The following is a 26,945-nucleotide window of genomic DNA, read 5'->3' as shown; positions in this document are numbered from 1 at the left end:
CTTTTTTTAAGGATACAGATGGCTCTGTGATTCTAAAGAAATATATGGACCCAATTCCCAAAAAAAGGTACACAGCCAAAATTCTGACACAATTTCAGGGCATTCAAAGACCTCGAGTTAAGAGCCCTTTTTGTGGGTAGATCTGAGACTTTGGGAAGGCTTTTTTGACTTAAATCATAAGCCAAGTTATAGACTCAAATTAAAACTTGGCTCAGGACCTAGAATCAATTCAGAGGCTAGTGAAGACCAAGCACAGACTCACTGATTCTCAATCTCCCTGTTTCTATCCTTGATATACCCACAACTCTAATTCTCTACTGGAGGCATGGCATTGTCTTTGCCTCTGATTTCCTATTCCCCAGTTCCAATGTGTCACAAAAAACTATAGGTTTCTCCCTTGAAATTATTTTCCAGTTTTATTTTTTTATGTTCTTTCTACCATTCCCTAAGCTCAGGCTTATCTCATCTCTTGTCTGCTCAGCCTCAAACGTATTCTATCTACAAATCCTGCAAATCGCTATTACATCAATTTACTCTCTACTAAAAAATCTACAACAGCTGCTACTTGCCTACAGGACTGAGCCTAAACTCCTCTGCCTAGGTGTTAAAGCACTCCGAGATATAATTTCCATCCTACTTGTTATACTACTTTCTTGGTATTCCTCAACAGGAAACCCTCTACTCCAACCACTGGGTTTGTCTCCCCTACATTCACCTTGTCCAAGTTACTTCCTGAGCCTGTCGATTCTTTTTCTTCATTGCTTATTTAAAACTTCAGATTCAGCTCAAGTTCTACCTCTCCATGGAGCTGTCTTAAAACTACTATATTCTGAACACCAAATGACTTCTTTCTGAATTGCAAAGAGTTCCTATCACATTCCCTGGTATTCGATTATATATGGTCATTTAAGGTTCTCTGAGTCATCTCCCCAATTATATTACAAACTCTTCTAGAAGTGAGGTCCCAGGGACTTCCCTGACAGTCTAGTGGTTAAGACTTCACCTTCCAATGCAGGGGGTGTGGGTTCGATCCCTGGTCGGGGAGCTAAGATCCCACATGCCTCGCAACCCAAAAACCAAAACATAAAACAAAAGCAATATTGTAACAAATTCAATAAAGACTTAAAAAATGGTCCACATCAAAAAAAAAAAAAAAAAAAGTGAGGTCCCCAAAGGATAACATACTTTTACTCTTTTCTTTTCTCTCATTTTTCCCTTTGTCCTAAGACACAGTAGATACTCACTAAATGTTCTTAAATACACAAATTTAGTTTCTGTCTTAATCTTCTGTATGCATTACTAAATTATAATGCTTTCCCTATTTTATTTTTTAAAAGTTCCAATTGTTTTTAAGTCATCTAAAAGTCATTTCCTAGCTAAAAGCACATCAAACTATTATTCACTTCTTAAGGGAATCAAGAATTGCATTTGGTAAAACTGTATCTTAATGTTAACTTATTTTTAGACCATTTCAGTGAAAACGGAAATATTTGTGTTATACTGAAGAGATAAGTAAACAGAAAAGAAAAAAGCTCTCAATCAGACATAACCAGAAGTTGTAGACTAAATCAGGTACTTTTTCACTTAAGTCTTCCTTTTTATGCTTTTATCTCTGTTGCTTAAGAAATAAGATTCTGCCCTCTTCTGGCTCCAGAAAAACTTACAAAGAATGTTCAAAAGAGCTGAGAAGCCTTGTTTTGCTAGGCATTTAAAAACAGTGGATGAATTCATTAGGTCTGATATAAAGGCGCTTCCGTTACATTTTTTTTTTCCCTTAACAAGTTCATGGTGCTGTTTATATTTGTAATATGTTTGGTGATTTTTATCCTTTTGGTAGAAGTGTAATTGGAAGAAATTTTTTAAAATCACTTACAATTATTTCTATGGTGATATTATCTAGTATATATTCAGAAAAGATGAATATGATAAGCCCTCTGTTCCAATTTTGAGATATTTGGCCCTGAATTTCCCCAAGATAAAATGGAAATACTCTTGACACCTACTTAAGAGAACTTGTGAGAACTGATGAGATATTGTCTGAATACTTCAAATATCTCTGGCAGGCCACATAATTCATAATATAAAAACAGAAATACTTTAATATTTGGTTTAATCAAAAGGGGTGGGAAATGTCCAGTTTGATTCAAATTCAAGGTCACTGGTAGAGAAATGAGAAGGCCAAAAATGGAGAATGAAAAGATTGTCCAGATATGTAAGAAGCAGAATCAACAAGACTTTGCAATTAAATAGATATCGGGGTAAGAAGAGGAACCAAAAATAGCATGGCATTTGACAAGCTGCAGAAACATTTAATGAATTCAGAAATGCTAGAAGAAAGCAGTTAATACAATACCCTTTTCAACTCAATTTTTTTTAACCACTCTTATTCTTGTCTCCAAATTTTCTATATGCACTTCTGCCTCTTGAATAGTCATATCAAGGGCTAAATTTTATATCTATGCTCCAACCATCCCCTCCTCTCTTAAAGCTTCAATTTCTCCTTGCTGTTAATTTCTTGTCCTTAATCTAAAAATATTCTCTGATTTTCCTACCTCTAAATAAGCTTTTCTCAAGAGCTTTAGGCCCTTGGGGTACATTTTTTCTTGTCTTCTGGGGTTTTTTGAAATTTATTATTTTATTATTTTTTTTTAAATTTTTGGCTGCGTTGGGTCGTCGTTGCTGTGCGTGGGCTTTCTCTAGCTGTGGTGAGCGCGGGCTACTCTTCGTTGCGGTGCGCGGGCTTCTCACTGCGGTGGCTTCTCGTTGCGGAGCACGGGCTCTAGGTGTGCAGGCTTCAGTAGTTGCAGCACACAGGCTCAGTAGTTGTGGCTCACGGGCTTAGCTGCTCCTCGGCATGTGGGATCTTCCCGGACCAGGGCTCAAACCCATGTCCCCTGCATTGGCAGGTGGATTCTTAACCACTGCACCACCAGGGAAGCCCTTTTCTTGTTTTCTTTTCAAAGCCAAACTTTCTATAACCTTCTGCAGTTTGGCTTCTTAAAAAGCAGTGACCTCTTAACTGCCAAACACATGGTCTTTCCTCAACCCCTCTTGACTTGCCCATCATGAGAGATTACTTTCACTTCCTCATTCTTTAAACTCCCCTTTCCTTTTGGGCACAGCACTAGACTGTTTTTATTACTTCTCTAAATCTCACTAGCCTCCTTCCCCAACTCTTGATTGTTCTCAAAGCTGAACGTCCCCCTAAGTTTTATCATCAATTAGCCTTCCTAAACACTCCTTAAGCAATTGCATATACTTGTAAGCTGTTACTTTATTCAAATGACTCTCAAATCTGTTTGTCTAGCCCTTTTCTCTCCCTACTGTATTTTCTTATTTTTTAACCACTTAGTTAACTCCTTCACTTAGATTACTGCATTAGCATCTCAAATGTAGTATGTCTAAAATCTGAATTCTCTACAACTCCCATCTCTCCAAAAAAGTTCATCGAAAATCTTCATTTCTATTAATATCCATTAAGCCAATCTTATAAATTTGAGAGTAATCTTTGACTTTTCTTACCAGATGAAATATGAATTCTTTAAGCAAGCATCTAAGGTCTTCCCTCATATGGCTGAAAATTACCTTTATTTCCAGCATTCTCTTATCAGGCCTACATTTATTTTAAAACTACAGCTGACATTTGCACAATGCACGGGTATGCATGCTAATCCTCCATGCTGTCAAAAAAATGCCTATAACTTTACAGTTTGCCCTCTGAATATGTGGTACTGCATCTGAGGAATCAACCGACCACAGGTCATGTGGTACTGTAGAATGTATTTTCTGAAAAAAATCTGTGTATAAGTGGAACCTCACAGTTCAAACTCATGTTGTTCAAGGGTAAACCATACTACTATAATGATTAGACTCTAGGTTCTAGTCAAGCAGCTATCCAAATATGCAATAGATTTTTAAATCTTTTTTATACTTTTGTTCAGTACTTCTTTTTGGAATAAACTCACCCACATATTTACCTATTTAAAAGTTTCACCTATTCTTAGGCTCCATATCCAACGTCATTCCTTCTTTATACTTAGTGTGTTGATTTCAGAAGTTGACTTTGTTTTCCCTTTGGACTCATGGCATTTAGTAAGAGAAAGTTAGACGATATCTGCTCGTTTGCCTTTTGCTATAATTATTTGGGTATGTTCCTTGTCTTCTTCTGTAACCTGTTATTTACTTGACGGTATCCTGAACATTTTTGAATCATTCATAATGGCATTTAGCATGGTATCATAAATAGCATATATCTTCGCTGGATAATGAAAAACCAACTCTATCAATCAGCATCCTGCCAGGAATCTAGAAATCAGAAGTAATTTAATACAGGAAACTGCTTCAACTGATAAAGGAAGAGCAGAAAGGCCAAAGAGGATATGGTGAGGCAACCCAGTGATCAGCAGCAAGAAGCCCCCACCTCTCCTAGGTAGGAGGGACTACAAAAAGGTACCAGGAACTAGTAGTTCTTAATACAAGCAACCCACAAACTGGGGATGTCCAGTGGGCTAGAACCACAGTGGAGACTGCCTAAAGGAAGCTGGAGAAGGGATGCCTGGTGGGAGATGGAACCATAAAAAGATGTAACTACTGCCAGGGAAAATAAGGGAAGTAGAGAGGCAGAAAGAGAGAGAAGAAAGAACTACTCTGGCATCTTCCCAACTCCTATCTACCAATCTTCTGTTAGTGTCCCCTAGTGGCTGAATCTACAGAAGAGACAGGGCAAGGAAGCCTTCAATACAATGCTGAGTGGGAACAGACAGGCAATGGCTGCCATGACAAATCCTTAAGCTTCTAAAGCTTATTTTCCTGTTTATTATTAACTCAGTTATTTTCTTAAGTATGCTATACCTTTTTAATAATGCCTAAAATTTATCAAACTTTAAAATGCAAGAGCTCATATTGTCAAACTTAGATTGTCTGTTGGGTATTACACATTTTGTAATGCGCAGAACTTGAACATTCTGTCTGTGGGGAATCCCAATATAAATGAGAGTCAGGACCTGGCTTCCAACCGCAGAAAGCAAAATAGGATGGCTATCCCTTCTTCCAAACTAAGAGTAGAGTACAGGCCTGTGATTTAAATGCGTGCTCCTATCTGAGACAGTGAATCTAAAGGGCATTAGTACGGAGACAGGGTATTCACAATGGCTACTGCAAAACTGAGAGTTCAACAGCCTAACGCTAGACTCAGGGGAGACAGAATCCAGGGACGTGGCAGTCATGGCACCAACAGTAGCATCCTGAGTAGACTGTTTTATGACAGGATGGGCCCATGACTTGCTTCCCCCAGGTTTTTTAGCTTTCTTGACAGGTTTGTGAATTCCTTTAGTCCAAGAGTTACTCACTCAGTTCTGTTGTCTGTAACCAAGGACTGTAGTATAGGCTATAACTGATAAAAGCTATGAGATTCAAGTACTGACAATGTCATGTGCCTCAAATTCTCTGATATGTTCTTATTTGATATCAGAATACTACAGTTAAATGTTATTACATTGTGTATGCAAGTATCATTTTTTATTTTATAAATTTATCATTAAGGCTAGTTAAATTGCCATAAATTGACATGGGTACCTTTTCCAAAGTGAGAAGATTTATTTCAGACTGTAGCCGAATTTCTGGTTTGCTGCTTTGCTGATCCTTGAACTGATGGAACTCTTTTTCCAAAATCTTATACTTATTTTCAGCATCATTGAGCTGTATTAAAAAAAATTATAGCCACTTTAAAACAGCAGTATGCAAAGTTCAGTGTCATTTTTTTCTTACTTTAAGGCATGTTTATATTAGAAAATTTAGAAAATACATAAAGTATAATGAAGAAAATTAAGATCTCTAGTAATCTTAAAAATTCAGTAAATCAACTGATTAACAATATACAAAAACTTTATAGGAGTATGAAATTCTTATAAAACCAGTATCTTGAGAACATTTTTGTTAAATTTTGAATGGCAAATGGAAAAGTCAGTTTATAAAAATACTGAAAATAATTTTTAAAAATGCAACATGTAAATTGAGCATTATAGATACACCTGATTATCGATGAAAGTAATTTTAATGCAGTATTGTTTATTGTCCCTATAATTTGATACTGTATGTAGTTCATAAATCCAATACTATTACAACTTACAGATTATTTGGCCCAGTCCCTTCATATTTATAGGTAAGAAAATTGAGGATCGAAGAGCTAAATTACTGAGGCAGTGCCAAAGAGCTAGTGAGCTAGTCACTAGGAGACGCATGAAGAGAATTCAGATCTTTTCATCCCCTAGAATGATGCTCTAGTGAATAGTTCCTTAAATTAAAAAAAAAAAAAAAAAAAAGAGACTGCCTTGACTAAACACTGTAATTTCCCTTAGAACAGTTTCAAAACTTCCAAGAAAAAGAAAAAAAGATATAAAGGTATTCTTTTAAAATGTGGGATTTTTCTAACCAAATGCAAAGAAGCACTGTTTAAAGATGCTTTCTGAAAACATACACCAATATGACTAGCCATCTTTAGATAACCCAATTATCTCTTTAAGACTAAGACTTAACTAAATGCGAAATACTGAGAAAATTGGTGGGAAAAATGGAACTTAAATTACCAATAATAAAGTCTTGTTTTATGCTAATAATTATCAATAATTCTAATTAGGATTTATCTAGCATCTTTAGGTAATGAGTATTCCACACATGGAAATTTTCCATATAACTGAAGTTCACCTCTTTGAACATGTAAATTTTATGTTTAAAGTTGAACAGAAACCTCTCTAAAGAATCTCTGTCACATTTTTGTTTTAAACAAAAACTAATAAACTTAATATTTGGCATTTTTTTTACCATTCAGGACATTATCAATCTACTATTAAGAATTACTAATCAAGCTACTAGGCATAGTGGGTTCTTTTTCCTTTGCTAAGTGGTCTATAAACTACATTGATTTTTTTCAGTTCTGATAAATGCCTTTACATATTTGAATATATATACTTTATCTTCATCACATATTTGAATATATATACTTTATCTTCATCACCTTGCAGTGATAGTGTATCTATCTGTCCCTTCTACCTGTCCAGTTAGAATTGTGTGTATAGTATATGTAACCTGGTTCAGAGTAAGGGCCTAAAAAGTTTTCTTATATATAAAAGGGTTAATGTTTAGTCATGGACTTAGCAATTTGGGCATCCCAGAAACTTCTGCTGCCCACCACAGTTTTTTCCCCAGGTCTTAGCTTATGTTTTAGAAGTGCCCCGGGGAATTTTTTCCAAAATACCAGTTCTTCCCGCCAAGGTTCTTCCCACAACATTGTAAGCTAATTATACCAGTCTGGGACAGGGTAGAGACGTGGATTTTTTCATGAGCTCTCCCGGTGATTCTAATACATGTTAGAAGTCTTTGTTCTAGATGGCTGAATCTCCCTGATAAGTGGTAGAAGAGAAGCATTACTGGCGAATCCCATCACAATTGCCCACTTTTACAACTTTATCTTTCATAAATTTACGTGAGACCACCACAATTACAATCAAAATTGTATTTATAACCACCTAAATAATATGATCTTAACTGACCCTGAACTGCTATGGAAACTATTCTTCATGCCAGGATTTACTAAAGACTTCAGAGGCATTCATCATACATATCTAATCTACACTGAAATGTTTCAAGACAGATAAGCTTCATTTTTAACAGCCTGAGCCTTCCTTTTTCCAGCAAATATTTATTAAGCCCCTATTACGTGCTGAAGACTGGCTGGGCTCCAGGCATACAGACAGAAACCAAAACAGTTTTATGGAACTAATAATCTGACACTGATCAAATTATCACACTAATGAAAATAAAGACAAACTGCTATAACATATCATAAAGAAATAGAATAAGAGAATAATACCCCAAGAAAACATATAACAAAAACTTGACCTAGACTTGGACAGCAGGGGTCAGGGAAGATTTCTCTGGGAAAGTGATGCCTCAGCTGGAAACTGAGGGATTAGTATAGTTCACTAGGCCAAGAAAAAGCAGCACACACAAAGATCCTAAGGGTGAAGCATGCATGGTATGCCTGAGGACCTGAAGAGGACGAGTGTGGCTGGAGAGCACACAGAAAAGGTGAAAGAGTGGGAGATGAGGTGAGAGAGGTAGGCTGGGTCCAAACTATGCAAAGGCTGGTAGGGCAAGGTAATAATTCTGATCTTTATTCTATGAGCATTAAGACAACCCTGAACAGTTTTAGAGGAGGGTGTCTTGATTCCAAATTTCAAAAATATCACTCAGGCTGCGACAGGAAGAACAGGTTACAGGGGTCCATTACTGACGTAAAGAATACTTACAGCAAGGTCAAGTATGGATAGGAGGATCATGGTGGGTTTTAAATGCCTTTAAGACACCCAAGTAGAGATGTCTAAAAGGCAATGAGATAAAGGGTTGAGAGTGCAAAGGAAAGGTTTGAGATATAAATGCACAAGTCCCAGAGATACAGATTGTCTCTGAAACCACAGGCACGAATAAGGTTGTTTAGCAGAGTGTTAAGTCTGGAGCTTGGAGGAAGTCCAACATTTAATGGCTAGATAAAGGAAAATAAACCTGCAACAGACCTGAGGCATGGCCAGAAAAGTAGAGAAAAACAAGAAGAGTGGTGTTATAGAAGTTGAGAGAAGAGAATATATAACAAGAACAATAGTGTTGATGCTGTCAATAAGTTTGAGTAAGATGAGAAATGAAAAACGCCCACTGAATATAGTGACTGAGCCACTGGTGGCTTCTCTGACAACTGGCTGGCTGGGGCAATGGGGATGGAAAGCTGAGGCGGATGGGTTGAGAGGTGAGAAAATGGAAAGGAGCACAGACAATTCTCTCATGAAATTTGGTTCTTAACTGAACTTGGTGCAGTGATATATGAAGAGTATCTACATTTGCTCAAAGGAGCAAAAAATTTTAAGATGAGAGTTAACTAAAATATAGCACAATCTCATACAAATAATTATAAGGGAAGCAAGATTATTCCAATATAGTCCTCAGCTTTCAGGAAAAGAAGATCCAACTTACATTTGAATCTCAGTGTAGTAAATGTGATTAATATTCCAAATTACTGGGAATTTTTATAACTCCTTAGTGAACGATTTCTATTATTTCTAGAATGCAAATAAACTCTAAGTTTAAAGAGATGACAGGTATTTTCATCCAACCTGTTGCTGAAGTCGGTGTTTATCCTCTTCTAGTTGCTTCATCTTCAACCTTTCTAGTTCTACTTGGTGAACACAATCTTCTTTGGCCCTACGGATGGAGTCCTGGAGTTCTTGCAGGTTCCGTTCACGTTCTGATTTCAGTTCCCTTCTTTCTCTCTGAAGCTTAAAACAGGTACATCTTTAAGAGGCTGACCTATTACTAGCTGCATTATACTAGTCAATATTCTATTATCCTTATATATGGTCAAATGTTCAGAATATTTTATGAAGTGATTTTTATATCATTTTCAGGTATTAGAGAGTTAATGTTTAAGTGTATTGAAATTATAAATTTTCAATCATCATTTACTCCTAAATACAAAGTATACCCCCAAATCCATATATGATGCATAAATTCAATTGAAAAGGCCCTAAATGCTTAAAACCCCTATTTGAATAAACCCATTTTATTATGTAAGCAAATATGCCCAAGTTTCTTTACATCTTTAGGAACTTATTTTTTACCTAATCACATAAAAGATAACAAAGCGTTAGTATTAGGAACAAATACACATTATGTTTAGGTTTAACAATCTAAATCAATTTAGAAATTGCCAAAAATGTGTAAAGATAAGGCTAGGGTGATATGCTGAGAAAATGTTAAGAAACATTTGGGTAAGGAAGGGGCATATAAATTTCACAAGGAAGAAATTCTAATAATTTGAGGTGAACTTTATGGTAATTTAAAAAAGTAGTTAGGGTACAATTTAATAAGACCTAACAAAAATGCTAACTAGGCATGGTACTAACGTAAGTTTATCCTTTCTTGGGATCTAATCTTCAATAGGCAAGAAGCAGGTATATTCCCTTCTTAGTGAAATACAAAATCATGATTCTAGGTCCCTGAGCCTACACTACATTTTCTCTTTTCTCTAGGTAGTGCAACTATCCATTCCTTCCACGTAATTGCAAAGGTAACCAAAAATCTCCACTATTACAGAAGTCAGCCAAAGCTGACTGAATAATAGTTAACCATTTCAAATAACAAACAGTTTTCTACCTAATTCCTCACCTTCTAACATATAAAACATGCTTCACCTAGTTGAATAGCAGTTTTCTCCATTAGGTCTGAAAGACTATTTCCATGAAATATACTTTATACAGTACAAAGGAAAAACAAATGAATGGTATGCACTTAATATATGGATTCTGTGAAATAAAGACATGATAGATGAAATACAGTACCTCTGATTCTGCAATGGCCAGCTGCTGCTCTCGCTTCTCCAAGTCAACTAGGGTTTTTTGAAGTTTTCCTTCAAGAATAGTATATTCAGCGACCTAAAATATAATAAAAGTTACCTTATCTTTTCCCCAAATTCAAAACACAAATTCAAAAATGCATATATTATGATTTTACTGAAACAGGATCTGAGACTAGGAAAATCATGAATTACATATACCAATTCAAAGCAGAAATTCTTTCCACTATACTCTAAGGAAGGAAGCCAATCTAGCTTCTGCTTGGGTATCTCTAATACTATTCAGTCTCTCCTGAGGAAGCCCTTCTCCCACTGGGTGGTAAGTTAGACTGCCAGTAAAATCTTGTGTTTTCGTAAAAACCTAGCTCCTTAAAAATCTGCCTTGCTCAATATACCAGTATTTTTCTGAAGCCCTCTTAGTCACTTATGCTCTTTCTCTGGAGCTAATACTGGTGATAGGCCAGCTATCACCAATCAGTTTCAAGCCAGTCCTCCTATTGTTGAGATCTAGTCCTTTATTACAGTTTAAATAACTGAGTTCTTAATTGCTTCTGAAGTTACAGTTCCTGCTTGGGACCTTAGCTTAGTACCCCAATTTGTACAAGCTCTGCTCTGTCTTTAAGGATGTGAGTCCCATTAAGGATAAGAGGTCTACCTGCCTGACCTGTACAGCATCCTCTCTCATGGTTTTCTATCTTTTAGTTCAGACTGATCATATTTACTAGGACTTTCTGAACCAAATTTTCTGTCCTCCTCACCAACGAGTCTCCAGGTCCCAGGCCCCAACCTGATTTTCTCTTTACAAGCCTGGGTTTGGTGCTCCTTAGAAGCCCACCCTTTAATCCTGTTTCTATCCCCTGGGAAGAAAAAAAAAAAAAGTATCTTCACATATTTGACTCCAGTGATAGCCATCATACATCCTCCTAGTCTTTTTTTCTCCGAGATAAGCACAAGGGTCAACTATTATTCACATGTTGTTGTTTCCACACCCTCTAATATCCTGGATTTAATCTGGAGTCTACATTCTAAACTAAGTCCTTTCAAAAATATGGTACCCAGGGGGCTTCCCTGGTGGCGCAGTGGTTGAGAGTCCGCCTGCCGATGCAGGGGACACAGGTTCGTGCCCCGGTCTGGGAAGATCCCACATGCCGCGGAGCGGCTGGGCCCGTGAGCCATGGCCGCTGAGCCTGCGCGTCCGGAGCCTGTGCTCCGCAACGGTACCCAGATGTGATCTCACTAGTTCAGATACTAAAGAATGTGCACTGCCAAAGACAGGTCAACAAATGTCTCCTAATTTTAACTCCATCTAAAACTGCATTTGCTACCCGAGGATCCTAGTCACACTGTTTGTTATGTCAAAGAAAATCCCCAAGGTCTTTGTTTTTAAACTTGGAATAACTACACCCGTTGTCCAAGTGAATGTTTCACTCTGACTACAAAATTTGACATTTTTCTTTATTAAACTTTATTTTGATGATTTAGCCCAACATACCAACCAAGCAAGATCATTTATTTATTAGTTCTGTTAACTCTACCACTGATTTTTGGTTCACCTTTAAATTCTTAACCAAATCACTAATATAAGTGTGTCAAATTCTGAGTGCCACATGTAAAAAAGCCTTATAGAAAGACAGGTAAACAGGATGGGGAGGAAGTATTCAAACCATATGTTCGTCCTCTGGCAACCCAAAAGTCTTATCTACGTAATATCACAGATACGAAGAACTCCCAAATTTATATTGCAAAGTCAACCCCCGCCTCCAGAGTTGCAGACCTGTAAATCCAAATACCTGCTGAACATGCCAATAGTCCCCATAAATCTCAAACTCAAAACTGTATAACACCTGAAATCATTCATTATCCCTTTTTTTTTTTTTTTTTGCCATACACAGCCCTCTCACTGTTGTGGTCTCCCCCGTTGCAGAGTACAGGCTCCGGACGCACAGGCTCAGTGGCCATGGCTCATGGGCCCAGCCGCTCTGCGACATGTGGGATCTTCCCGGGCTGGGGCACGAACCCGTGTCCCCTGCATCAGCAGGCGGACTCTCAACCACTGCACCACCAGGGAAGCCCTAGCCTTTTAATTTAAACAAATATTTATTGTATACGTAGCAGATGCTGGGCAAAACAAAGTAATGTGGAATCTATACTCTGAGGGAAGACAAACTATAAACAAAGAAGTGGATATTTAATGTAATAGTAGGTAAATGCTATGAAGAAAATAAAGCAGAATGAGGGGACAGTTAGTGTCTGGGGGCAGGGGAAGAGAGCAGTATTTTGGATACAGTGGTCACAGAAGGCCTTGCTCACATTACTCTGAGCAGAAACCAGAAAGTATCTCTGAAAGAAAAGCAGTCTACAGATCCTAAGGAGAGAGGTGGCTTAGCATGTTTGAGGAAATACACAGAGGCCAAGATGGTTAGAACAGACTGTGTGAACAGAAGGCTGACAGAAGATGAGGTCACAGAGGAAGCGAGGGGACAGATCACAAAAGGCCTTGTAGGTCCTGGTAAGAACTTTGAGTTTTATTCTAAATGTGATGAGGAGTATGATGTGTTTTAAGGAGGAAGAGTACATAATCTGACTTCCTCTACTCTTGGCTGATATCGCAAGCTACAGGGGTCAGTAATGGAGGACAGGATACCAAGTTAAGAAGTAAACGCAGAGACTCCGCAGTCCCAATGCAAGGGGCACAGGTTCGATCCCTGGCGGGGAAGATCCCACATGCCGCACGGTGCGGCTGAAAATAATAATAATAAAAATATATATAAATAAAATAAAAATAAAATAAAGAAGTAAATGTAGTTATCTAGGAAAGAGATTGTGACTGCTTAAACTGGTAAAATAGTATGAGAACTTTACAACAGCGTTTGTCCATTTCCTCACTTCCATACTTTGTGTTACTTTCATCATATATTTTGCTTTTACATATAAGCATCAACAATGAAAAACTCATTAGTCACATTAAAAAATGGCTCAAAGATTAACTTGTCTTAAAAGCTAAATGTGCTGTATCATCTGAAGGCTTACTGTGATAAGTTAAAGATGCATACCATAAGCCCTACAGCAATCACTAAAAAAAAAAAAAGATATTGCTAATAAGGCAACCGTAGAAATAAAATGGAATCATAAAAAAAAGAAAAATTCAATGAATGCAAAAGAAAGCAGGAAAACAGAGAAAACAAAGAATGTATGGGACAAATTGAAAACCAAGAGCAAGATAGTAGATTTAAACCCAAGCACGTCAATAATTAAATATAAATGGCCGAAAGTCAGAGACCTGAAAAAACTTTAAAGAATTTTCTAGTCCATACCCTGTCCTGTCTCTTGATCTAGTGTAGCAAACTACCCTGCCACTGTCTTCTCCCATTTATAGCCATTTCATTAACCACTAATATGAGAGTATTTTTACAGACTTGAATTTGGAATATTTGAGACAAGTCTAATTTTCAGGGTTGTTTTACTCAATACCTTGAGTATAAATAGATAAATATTAAATTTTGGCTTTCTGGAATAAGATCAGATGGTCTCACATTTATCATTTTAAAAGATGTAATTTATAACATTTCATGATTCAATCTTTTAAAACAGCTTAAGAGTTTTTGGTCCTTTTTATTAACTAATAGATTATAATGTAATATTTATATAAACTTAAATGTTCTATTTTCTTTTTAAATACAGAGATAGGCTTCTTCTCTAAAGTATTCACTTTCTATAGTTATTCACTTTTTGAACAGGTAACACATTTGCAGGGTTCAAAATCTAAGGAGTACAAAACAACTTACAGTGAAAACCCTTCTTCCTATCCCTGACCCATTCATTCACTTTATCCAGGCCAATATATAACCACTATAATTAGTTATTCCTTCCAGAGATTTTCTTTAATGTATATAGAAGATACTATCATTAATATTCTCTTTCCTCCTTCAAGTTTTATAAAAGTCATTACCTTTTTCTTTACTAGTGATTCCCTCTCTCGGTCCCTTTTCTTCCATTCCTCTGCAAGAGCTTGCATATGAGCCAGTTCTTTCTGCTTTAGCTGCCAAAGGAAGAAAAATAAAGTAAAAAAGAGAAACCCTAAATATTTCAAATAAATAAACCAGCTGTTTTCAGTTAAAAAATTAATACTGATCACTGATATATTTCTTTCAGACATTCCATTTTATTTAAAACAAAACAGAGGATGCCTGAGGTGAGTAATACCCATATGAGTATAATTCAGGACAGTATAAAGTTAATAGCTGTTTTCTACCTCTCTTGTTTAACAACTGATGATTCCAGCTTCCAGGAGGGTATGCTAAATGAGATCTTGATATTAAAAGAAACCTTCAAGTCCTTAACCTCTGAATTCTAACCTTCAGTGCTAATTTTGCCCACAAATCATGGAGAAAGTTTAGGAGAAACCTTTCTGAGTGGCTTCTGTGAAGCTGTCACATTTTGAGTATTTTTTAATTCTTCATTTTTTTAAAGAGTAAGCCATTCTTGAATTCAAAGGGACTAGACAGAGTACCCATGGAAAAGAGAGAAAAGCCTACTATGGAGAAGGGAAAATATACTAAATAGACAAAAAAAAATTTTTAAGTAACATTTAAAAAGTAACCTGATTTTCAAAAATGTCTTCCTGCATCTCTTTCCACATTTCTAGCTCAAGTGCTGCTTTGTACTCTAAGGTTTCACGAGGCTCTGTCTGGATTTCTGAAGGACAAGGTGCTGGAGGAACAGAAGATGGCTTTTGTTGTACAGCAGATAAACCCTAAGATATGAATGAAAGAAGCATACTGAAACAAACACACTCATGCATATATACACATTAGGTCTGTTTTAAAGAATAATTTCATAAGATTCAATGACATATACCTGAGATGAATCAGACACAAAAATCTCACGCATTTTCACTAGTCCATAATCTTCTAAAGTCACTGTGTAAGAAAGATCTACTATCCTGTTATTTGACCTACAAATGAAATCAGAAATATTTTAAAACTCATGGAAACACTTTTATATTATTTCCTTTTACTTCCCCAATGCTAGAGCACTGAGTAGACAGCATGTCTTGCACCTGACACTTGCTGCTCAAAGTGCAGCAGCTTCTGCAGACTTCAAGACCTATATATGTGATATTATATGATCACAAACACAGTATTAAGTACATACTTACATTCACTACAAAATGACCTACAACAGTTACAGATTTGAAAAAACTGAACAGTATAAAAGAGGAAATTTTACATCTCACTGCCCACAAATAATCACTGCTAAAATTCATTTCCTTCCTCTTTTTTAGATATGTAGGTACACATGTAGTCATGCACATTAAAATCATAGTTTTGTCCTTTTTTTCCCCATTTATCCTCCTGCATTTTCCTCCTGTGTAATAACAAACATTAAAAAATATAATTTTTAATGCCTGTAAAACACACTAATGAATTTATGTAGTAAAATTTTAAAAACTTAACAATTCCCCTACCCAATTATATATAGATTATTCTGGACTCTTTTTCTACTTTTCCTGGAATGAACAGCCTTGTTCATAAATCTTTTACTGGATATGAGCACTGCTTCAGGATTAAATCCTAGAAGTGGGATAATTATGTTATTTTTATTATAACGAATACCTTTCTGTATCACAGAACCTGAATGCAGCATTTACCATTAAATAAAAGGACAAAATGTTAGAGGAAAATAAAATTCTGGCAACAAAAAAATGTGGCTTTGTTTAAATCAAACAAAACTTTAATGAATGGATCCCACACGATTAGAACTCTTAATCAACTTTTACATTTTCTTCTTCTAATCTCAGATTTCAGAAGAAATGAATAAAATAAAATGAAGTGCTATCATCTCTGAAGTTTTCACTTAGGTAAATCTCTTAAAACGTCTGTCTACAGAGCAGGGCGATAAAAGTTATTCAAAGCAATCAGCATTAAAATAACTTCCAACAAGTAATGATTATTTTCATTATATTCTACTTACAATAAGAGAAAAGAATGCTGATTTTTAAAAGAATTTTCAGTTAACCAGAATAACTGATTCTCTAAAAACCTGTTCCCAGATCTCCAAGTGAATAAAGGTTTACTAAACCCTTCACTCTCTGGAAGTGGCATGGATGAGGAAAAGTAAGGGAAGAAATTCCAATAATACTTCTACATCTCAGCTTTTTACTGGGCCTGATTTTCTTCTACATTCTTACTATGCTTTAAAAATAAAGGCATGTGATATGTAAGGTTAAAGTCAATTTAAATTTCTATTGTTAAATATAAAAAGATAACATTTGTTGAATAATTTTGTGTAAAATATGTGAACTCAAGTTTTTCACTGTGGCAGTGAATTTCAGGGCAAAAAAAGAATATTCATTTTTCTAAAGTGTCGAACATTTGCAACATACTCCAACTATATTTGAGGCAAAAGTTTAAATATTTTTCAAGTAGAAAAATTCAAAATAATGTAAAAATACATTATAAATTTGACCCTGAGTTACTAAGCTAAAAAAAAAACACACAAAAAAACAAACTGATCCTGAACTTAAAATTATCAGTCTAAAGAGAGTAGAGAGAAATACACACTCAACACTCTAAGTATTACAGTATTATGGTAGCACAGATTCACTCTGTGAGGATATAGTAGGTATCAGAAAGCTAAAGAGCAAACTGGGATATAACCCCCATAGGTCAAAGAAAAAAGATCAGAAAAAAAAATGACATGAAAGGATAAGGTTGTAGCTAGCTAAACAGAATAAAAAGCAAAGCTAAGACCAGCTCTAGGAAATGCATTACCCTTGTGCTGCTATAATAGGCACGCTTTCACTGAAAGTTTGTCGCCAACACTGTTCACCATTAGAACCTAAAAAGCGAGTTTTTTCTGAAGACAAGATGTTAGAAAGTTGGATTCTGGCAATTCCCAGAAGTAAATCTTTACTCATTTTATCCTTGTGCCATAGTTCAACCAGCAATGGAATCCTAAAAGGAAAAGAGAAACATATGTTCATACCTATCAACTCTGAACTAAGGCTTTTCTGGACTAAAATTTTTGAATTCCTTTAATGTAGCCAAAGATGTTTTTGCTACCTGGAATGTAAAGGCTCAATTCCACAGGTAACAAACAGAAAATACTATTACATTTTTTTTACACCTCTTCCTGTGCAATGAAGAAAACCCTTCCGAACACTACTATTCCCACAAATGGTTACATAACGTTTAGTTACTCTTCATTCTTTCTTTTAAAATTCTTTTCAAATTGTGATACTCTGATAAAGTAAAAAGACAGATCTCATTTTTCGTCACAAATCCATTTCAGATAGCTGGATCAACATTTCCATTTTATATAGATGAAAAAACAGAAAAAGCAAATAATGCATTACAGTCATTAAGTGAATCAATAATAAAAACTAAACAGTTTATTTATCGTCACATATTATATTAGGAAAAAGCAAGATTACTTTTCAAAGTTCCTTCATTATTCATATATTATTTTAAGAAAGTTCTAATATCCCAACTCAGGCAAACAAGATATGAAAATCTAAAAAGAGCCCTCGTAACCACATAAAACTTTATAGTGGAACCACAAGTGTCACAGATTTTAAATTTGTTTCTAGATTCGCAAATGCATAAGCAGCTATGGATGTAAAAATACAGGAATTCCTCTTGTTCATATGATACAAATTTTCAAGAGTTGATTTGAGAAAATATCATACACACCATGTATACATTACCTTAGGAAGGTATCCTGCAGCTGATGAGGCATAGTTGCAAAATCAAATGCGCAGTAAGATTGGGGAAGAAAAACTTCCATGTTTTTCCGAACTTCTATAGGAGGATTAGTCATAATAGGAGCTGCACTTCCGAAGAAAGGATATGAGTACCTAGAATTTAAGAAAAACAAAATCCTATAGTTTACAAATGGGATTTATAGTCTGTTTAAAAAAAAAGTGTAAAGTGAGTATTAAATAAAAATTTTTTCATAGATAAATGGTACAAATACATTATGGTTTTACTCCTATCACCAACTTTAAAATTATACAAATATTTTCAGTGTTGATATAAAAATCACAGAAATTATAGAGAAAATGCATTATTTGCACAGCACTGGTTTCCAAAGTTCCTTTACAAGTAATCTTCCAATGATCCTGTGGGGAAGGAGGAGTATACACTGGTATTTTTAAGGCAATACACCAAATAAGAAAGAGACAGTCACTTTGATACACTTCAAATAAGACAAAGATTCAGAAGTGAAAATGACTCCACTAAACAAAGACAGAGCTGCCATCTGTTAAGAGCTCCCTGAGGTATATAAATGTAGCAAATTAACATGTACACATTACATTCATACAATGTTATATGTCAAAAATATTTTTATAAAAAAAATAAATACTAAAATGTGGGGGGGAGGAAGAGTTCCTGAGGGCATGGGTCTTATCTTTTTCATCTTTGTGCTCCCAGAACAGTTTCCATCATATAGTAAACTGTCAAGAAATGCTTGCTAAATTTAATTTCTAAACCTATTTTTCTTTATATAATAATGTCCTGATTTTGTACAAGCTAAAAAAACCCTTAGTCAACTCCAAAAGGATGCATTCATAGTATTTTGTCTCTGAACTGAGAATCAAGCATGAAAGCAACTCAAATGTACTACAGATGAATCAAAGAGTGACATAACACTATTTCTTTCTTTCATCATAAAAGTCACACCAGATTAAATAGAAGAATGTCTGACTATTGCTGAACTTATTTTGTACGTAAAGCCAAATAGAGATATTGTAATGCTCACTTAAATTTCATTTTATAATTTGTTATTCATTAATAAAACTAGACTTTAAACTCTACTAGTAGAAATTGCTTTTCCTACAAGAATAATCCTGCTCATAAACTCAATTCCTACACAATTACATAAACTGAATTTACGTCATCTCAGAGAGCTCATCCCCTAGAAATTTAACCCCCTACTACAGATGTAGTGATTTAAAAGGCGGAAAAAAAAAGCAAACACATTAAACTTTTTCTAGTATCAGTTATCTCACAAATTCCATTAGACAATTGTACACTACAATTTCATATCAACGCAGAGCATGATAACATAAAATCTATCAAACATAAAATGCCCAACATTAAAAAAAAAAGCTTTAAAATGAATCAAAGACAGAAGCAGTAGTCCTCAAGTGATTTCTATAGAGTATTAAGTGGATCATACCTGTTTCCTCAGGGTAGTATATTCTTTCCCTTTTCTTTGTCAAGTGAACTAGTAGCCTCCCTCATGTACTGACGTATTTCTGACTCTGTCTTCTTCACTAGATTGAGCTCTTTGTTTATATGCCCCATGCCCTAATACCGGACAAACTGTTGGCATAATGTAGGCACTTAATGATTAAACAAATGGCCCTATGGCAAGCAGGAAACACAAAAACTAATATGTGCTTTCTAACTGGGCTTGTTCAAGGCTCCTCCCTCACAGCATACAATCTCAGATCATCCCTGTGCTTCTGGCCAACATCATCTCTAAGTGTCCTAAGATCAGTTTCCCCAGTAGCAGCAGGAGAGAAAAAGGAACAGTTCTTTGTTATATAAACCCTGTGAGAAAAGCTATGTCTACAGCAGAAAACTTTTTCCTGGCTTTCAATTTTTAAAAAAAACAACATTTTAGTCATGATTCTCAGCCTCTAACATGAGGTAAAATGCAGAACTTAAGTTGTGAGGACAGACTTCCATTCTATGACTTCACTGTGTGAACTCAGTGCTGGGTCCCTTTGATTCGGTCCATTATTCACACCAAAGCTCAGAGGACTTTGGAAACAACTTGATAAGGAATCAAACAACTGAAAAATTAGATACAAGTAGGAGTTGATTTATGCATTTGAAAGGCAGACATGCCTCAAATAACAGCAGGAAGCAATGAGAAGTTGCTGACATTCCTGGGAATGGCAATCCAAGATGATGGAAAGATTTTCTGATTTTCTCATTTTAATCACATAAAGACCAAAAATTTTATTACAAATGCTAATGCTTATTCCAAAGTAATTTATGAGGACCTAAAGACTCCGAACTAAAACACATAATTATATTACATTTTATATATATATTAGCCACAAAGGTCTATGGAAATGTAATATTATTAAAAACAAGCCATTATGGGGACTTCCCTGGTCCTGGACTTCCCGCCTGCCAATGCATGGGACATGGGTTCGATCCCTGGTCCAGGAAGATACCACATGCCGTGGAGCAACTAAGCCCATGTGCCACAACTACTGAGCCTGTGCTAGAGCCCGCGAGCCACAACTACTGGACCCCTCATGCCACAACTACTGAAGCCCGCACACCTAGAGCCTGTGCTCCACAACAAGAGAAGCCACCACAATGAGAAGCCCATGCACCGCAACAAAGAGTAGCCCCTGCTTGCCACTAGAGAAAGCCCAAGCTCAGCAACGAAGACCCAACGCAGCCCAAAATAAATAATTAAAAAAAACAAAAAAACAAGCCATTATGTAAAAGCCATTTAACTGACTGAAACATATATTTCAATTAGCTAAATTGAACAGTGTGGACACTTCCAGTTCATTAGGTATGGTCTTTAGATTCATAGGTATAAAAGGTAGATATTAAGACTATAACCTCCCATTATAACACAGTTTTATAGAAAAATCAGATACTATACTCCCATTATTTTGACCTATGGCACCTTTTCTGGAAACAATACACTTTAAGTTCAAGAGTCACTATATTTTAAAAAGGAACATTAACAAATTATTATCAATACCTACAATTATTAGCAAGACTGTTACCTCTCATACTACCAATGCCACCTTTGATTAAGTTCAAAGTCATTAGGACATAATAGCCTTACATCCTTTTAGTCCACTGATTTAACAAATGTCATAACTTCTTTGGTGACATTTCTCCTCTGCAAACCCCAAACAGAGGAAAGGCATTTCTCCTCAGAAAATATTTTGAAACAAAATCAAATCATACCTTAATATACAGTTGACTGGAAAACCAACTTCCAAATCACGGATACTCCTTAAGTCTATTGAAAAGCAAAAATGATGTGATGTTGCAGGAACAGCAATTTTCTGTCCTGAAGCTGTTCCTGAAGCAATGGATGTAGTCACTGGCTGGGCCAGTAAAGCTGGTTCAGAAGAACCGACAGCTAAAATGAACATAAAAATTAAAAAAAAAATTCTATTTGCTAACAATTTCTCTTAAGTTATTCAGATAATTTAAAGATATCATCTCATTTACCTTCAAGCAAAGACTTGACTATCTGATTTTATAAACATATGAATTGAGGCATAAACTTCTTAAAGTGACTTGTCCAATATTATGTAGGCTTTAATTCCCATTATAGAACTGTGCAAAAAAAAGAGCTTACTCTCACTCTCAACATATATTGCAAAACACAAAAGCATACAGTACCGATGCAGTAATGTATGATAGCAGCCTGGCAGGCACTAATATTTCTAAGAGACAGGTGAATATAGCTTAGTATTTGAACGGTTGTATTTGAGACTTATTGCAGATATAATTACATCACTTTTTAAAAAGTAGTTTGGTTAGGGTTTAAAAAGTAGTTTGTTAGACTATGTCTAACAAAAAACTAAAACTTGACAGAGAAAGACAAATATCATATGATATTGCTTGTATGTGGAATCTAAAAGAATTGTACAAATGAATTTATTTACAAAACAGAAATACAGTCACAGATGTAGAAAACAAACTTATGGTCACCAAGGGGGAAAGGGGAGGGGAAGGGATAAACTGGGAGATTGGGATTGACATAGACACACTACTATATATAAAATAGATAACTAATAAGGACCTACTGTAAAGCACAGGGAACTCTACTCAATACTATGTTATGGCCTGTATGGGAAAAGACTCTAAAAAAGAGTGGATATATGTATATGAATAACTGATTCACTTTGCTGTACACCTGAAACTAACACACCTTTGTAAATCAACTCTACTCCAACAAAAATTAAAAACAAACAAAAACACTAAAACTTGAAAAGACAGAGGTATCTAGTCCAATCCTATTATACACCAGAGGTGTTTAATGAATGGCCCAAGTCCTAGGGCTACTCAGTGACAGACCTATAACTTGCACCCAAACTTCTAACTCCTAATCCACCACTGCTCTTACAACTTATACTACTAAATTTAACTGTAGATTCTTACATAACAGATGGAAAAATTTTATAAGACAAGATAAATATGCATTCTCAGACTGTCTCAACTTTAGGATCAAAAATGATTATTTTGAGTTTACTATAAGAGGCAGTTAGTATCTCTTTTCTCTAAAATTCCAGTGAAATTGAGATACTGAAGAGTTTGCTAATAATCTATTCGAAAGAACTATATTCTTTAATTTCTTTTGAATAAGCTACTATTTCTAGTATGAAAATAAATGAAAAATTATCTTACCTTTTAGCAAATTCTACTATGAAGTTAAGTAAATTGCAATTACTTTAATCTGATTATTTTTTTTACATTGACTCTTTAAAAAACTCAATTTTTACTTAGCACCCATGAAAACTCGCACAGTCATTTATTAGATGGCTGAAAAATCTATACCTAAAAGATAGATCTGTGAAAAGAATACCTTACCCTTTGGATTGGGTTTTGTGTCCTTATCATACTGTAAGCTTTCCACTTCACTTTCTGTTGCGTCGTCTCTTGTTGGAGGTGACTGACTGTGAGGTGGAACAGGGGACACGCGTGGAGACTTGGGCCCACTGTGTGTCTTCTCCTTTGTGGGGGTGAAAACTGTCTTCTTTGAATGGTGTGGCTCATGTTCATTCTGGGTCTTTAATTCAATTAAAGACTAAAAACAATTTTTAAATAAACTATAATATGCAAAGAACTTTCCTTCATAATTAAGCAAAAATCGTGATGTTGTTTTTAAAAAATATTAGCTTCCTTTCCCAGTTTGGATATTCCTAGTCTACTTCTCTTCATAATTTGCAAATTTTCTTATAGCATCTAGGACCAGAAAAAGGAAGATGAACAGGAAGGAAATATGATATCCAGAGCTCCGTATCAAAATGCATCCTAATGCATAAGAAGGGATATTCAATAAAAGAAGTCAGGCATAGATGTCCTTGGGAATGGTTATTCCTACCAAAGCAATACAAAAGAGGTCTGTATTACTAAAAAACAAACAAAAAACCAAAAACCCAGAAGTCTAGTATGATTTTCTTCCTTTGCTCCACTATCCTCTAAAAATACACGCATATATGTCTTTTTAAACTCTCACTTCAGTTCACAGCCTACATAAAAATCAGTTCTTTAAAAGAACATGACACTAAAGTTGATTCTGGGGCTATATATAATCAAAAAACATATATATTCAAATAAATGTCTCTATTGCCTACAGACAGTATGAGGACTATAAAACACTGAGCCAAAAACCTTATCTTAGCTAAGGCTGAGTCAACCAAAAAGGATCCATTAACGCAAATTACTGGAAACTGGGTCTAAAAATATTCTCTTCTACCGTAGTCCCTCTTCTGCCACAGTTACTGACTACGAGCTGGGGGTGTGGGGAATGGTTTTCACTACATGAAAAGACTGGACTGAAGGGCTCTGGACAGTGTCACCTATGAAATGCGGCAGAAGCCATAGCACTTTTCAGAAGGGTCTTTTTGGAGAGGAGGTTATCATATAATGAAGGCCACTACCTAAGAGTAATAAATACTTTCATATGTGGTGTAATGCTTCTGAAGCTCAACTTTTGTGACTAATCATGAACTACATCGAAGAAGCTAGAGGAGGGGAAGGAGGGTCACTACTTGCCTGGGCATCTAAGCCTTCTCTCTGCAGAGCCACAGACACTCCCACAGTGGGGGCTAGATCCACAGGAACAGGTGCAAGCTTTTGTTTGGCTCGGTTTGGAGGGTCAAGAGTAAAAGCACCTTCAACTGTGACTGGGCGATGGTTGATTTCTGTACTACCCTTTTTCAGTAGTCCGGTTAAGGGTATTTCTGTACTTCCAAGTGACTGGTCTCCACAGCAGAGGTGGATCTAATATGACAGGGAAAATCAACATCAGGCTTTATATTTTCTCCTTTATTCTAAACACACAAACTTAACAAAAAGTTATAAAATGATCCATAGAAGGAAAACAGAATGCAGATTATCTTATTGACCTGCAGTGGCTAAGATACTCACACATGATTGTTAAAAACTGTTGCTAAAGCACAAAATTTACCCAGAACTCAATAATAAAGTTATTAATTCTTTTCATTTTTCCTTTCAGTACTGTACACTCCTATGTTATCACGTTCTCTTTTCTGTCTCTTTGGTGAGCTATGGTTACTTTAATATTGTACTATGCTATCTTACATATGCAAATTATATCATGAATATATGAATTTAAACAGAAAACAAATACATCAAGCATCTTTTCTATTTCCATTATAACATTAAACACAGTTCTTAAAAAATAAGTGAGTGGGTCCAGCCCTATTTGGAAATTAAAGAAACTCAAATAATTCTGTTTTATTCATCCATAAAACACCATGAATATTTCTTTCTCTTTTTTCTTGCTTTTCAAACTTTATATATAAAACAGACTGCTTAACAGTGAAAGGTAAAAGAGAATACCTCTGGGGTGGTGGAATGTACCATTAATCACTGATAGCTAATCAAAACTTCAACATTACCACCTTTTGCAATGACCAAAAAAAAAAGTCTGCTCCAGATATGTGTCACATAACTATTCTTTTCCCTTACTACATTGAAGCCACACAGCAAACCTAGTATTCATATGAACAATATGCAGTCATTAAGTAAAAATACTTTAAATTCTACTATCAGCAATGACCTATAACAGTCCTAATGTTATTAGGTGTGATACTTTTAATGGGCTGGAGAGAAAGGATTTTTATGACTTAAATTGTCCATGAGAATCAAACTAATAAATAAGTCAACAGTTTTGGTAAGGAATTTTATAAGATAAAATTCAAAGTGCTTTTTTCCTGCATTTCATTTTATATAAGCTTCAACTTTCTAAATACCTTGCATTTAGCAGAACCACCTCTAAAATTTAGTTCCACTAAAATTTCTTAATGCCTCTTTTCACTATCCACTCAAAACGCAAGCAAAGTCTAATGAATGATCACTTTACTATAAAAAAAAATGACTACCCCACCCTACTTCACCACCCATTTCAGTCTGATTAAGATTAATCATAACAAACAGAAAAGCAATTTTGGACTAGGTAAGGTTCACTTTTAAATGAAGTCCAATTTAAAATTGGTTTACAAAACTACCAAATAGAAGAACAGGTTTTAGAAAGTTGTTTTATCTCTTTGATTTTAATAGCAATAAGGTGTATAAATTCTGAAATCTAGAGTGTGATCTGTGTGGTGACAGCTAATCTCCACTAACAATAATAAAACCTGCCTCCTGCCCGCAGCTTTAAGCTCCAGGTATAACTTTTTATGATAAATGACCGATAACTGATCTACCTCTTTCCACAGTAACAAAGTAAGGCGGTATATCTCCTAAAATTCTGAAGTAACTGTCATGCTGTGACTGTACAAGTCAGGATAATTCCTAAAAAATTAAAAGATGTGCCAGAAAGATGATATCCACTTCAGAAATAAGACAGAGTTTGGGTACCTCTTTAATGCTTAAAAAATCATCTCATAGGAAACAATTTTCTGCCATACCTACCTGTAGTTTAGACTGAAGAGCCAGGTAAACACGAAGAATTTCTATACTGCTACGTATTCGAACAGATGCTCTCTCTGGCTCAAAGTCTGGGTTGATCAAATCATTGAAGGGTTCATTTGTAACATCATTTCCCAGTAAAGAATAGTAAAAGAAAAACTCAGGCCGTCTTTCTGGAAGTTTCATGGTACATGGAATTAACTAAATATTTAAGGAAAATAATAATTATTACATAATAAACCACTAAACATCCTTAAAGATGTCTAACAAACTCCAAAAATATTTGCTAAAATTATTTTTTTATTTCAAGCCTTAAATTAGTAACTCAAAATTTCTAAATCTCTGCCAAATTACTACCAAACCACTAGTTTAATTTTTAAAGGTTTATCTTACACAAGCACAGAGACTAAAATATTTTTATACATTAATGTTGTTTTAAAGCTTATGTTTCATTCAACTAGTCAATGAAAACTCCATAAAAGTTCTTTTAGAAGAAAGTGGTCAAATATTTTACACTGAGCTTTCCTTATTTCCACATATCCTTACTCCACCATCCTCTCCGTAAATGAGAGAAGGTTTTTAAGAAATCCTAATCCAAGCTATTTACTATAATTTCTTTTGATGGGAAAAAAAAAAGCTTTGTAGCTACACTTATAAAACTTGGAGACCTATAAATTAAGTTACAAAAGGCTGTCTTCCGCCCACTGTAAGGAGCTGCTGCAGGGGGAAAATGGAGCCCTTCACAAATGAAATGTTTACTGGGGGTGGAACAAGATGGCGGAGGAGGACATGATCTCACCTCATCTCAAGAAAACACCCAAAATCACAACTAACTGTTGAACAACCATCGACAAAAAAAAAAAAAAAATGGAACCTACCAAAAAAGA

General features: G+C 35.4%; 1 protein-coding gene across 2 annotated transcripts in view; it reads right to left on the bottom strand.

Annotated features, from left to right (window-relative positions):
* Nucleotides 1-26,945, bottom strand: part of CEP120 (centrosomal protein 120) — a 79,151-nt gene that overhangs the window by 25,133 nt on the left and 27,073 nt on the right. Inside the window, exons 6-17 of one of the 2 annotated variants that reach the window (XM_082620949.1) lie at nucleotides 26,062-26,259; nucleotides 24,178-24,405; nucleotides 22,990-23,206; nucleotides 21,355-21,532; nucleotides 18,108-18,257; nucleotides 17,173-17,355; nucleotides 15,257-15,353; nucleotides 15,000-15,152; nucleotides 14,349-14,438; nucleotides 10,386-10,478; nucleotides 9,162-9,323; nucleotides 5,575-5,697 (exon numbers count right to left, since the gene is read on the bottom strand). In XM_082620949.1, coding sequence (XP_082477075.1) covers nucleotides 5,575-5,697; nucleotides 9,162-9,323; nucleotides 10,386-10,478; nucleotides 14,349-14,438; nucleotides 15,000-15,152; nucleotides 15,257-15,353; nucleotides 17,173-17,355; nucleotides 18,108-18,257; nucleotides 21,355-21,532; nucleotides 22,990-23,206; nucleotides 24,178-24,405; nucleotides 26,062-26,259 — 1,872 coding nt within the window. The remainder of the gene's footprint in view (nucleotides 1-5,574; nucleotides 5,698-9,161; nucleotides 9,324-10,385; nucleotides 10,479-14,348; nucleotides 14,439-14,999; nucleotides 15,153-15,256; nucleotides 15,354-17,172; nucleotides 17,356-18,107; nucleotides 18,258-21,354; nucleotides 21,533-22,989; nucleotides 23,207-24,177; nucleotides 24,406-26,061; nucleotides 26,260-26,945) is intronic. The other variant, XM_082620948.1, reaches the window with a different exon arrangement.

The sequence above is a fragment of the Mesoplodon mirus genome (assembly GCF_964341445.2).
Source record: "Mesoplodon mirus genome assembly, chromosome: 5".
Lineage (NCBI taxonomy): Eukaryota > Metazoa > Chordata > Mammalia > Artiodactyla > Ziphiidae > Mesoplodon > Mesoplodon mirus.
Note: the sequence above shows the minus strand (reverse complement) of the source record. Positions and strands in the feature narration are given on the sequence as shown.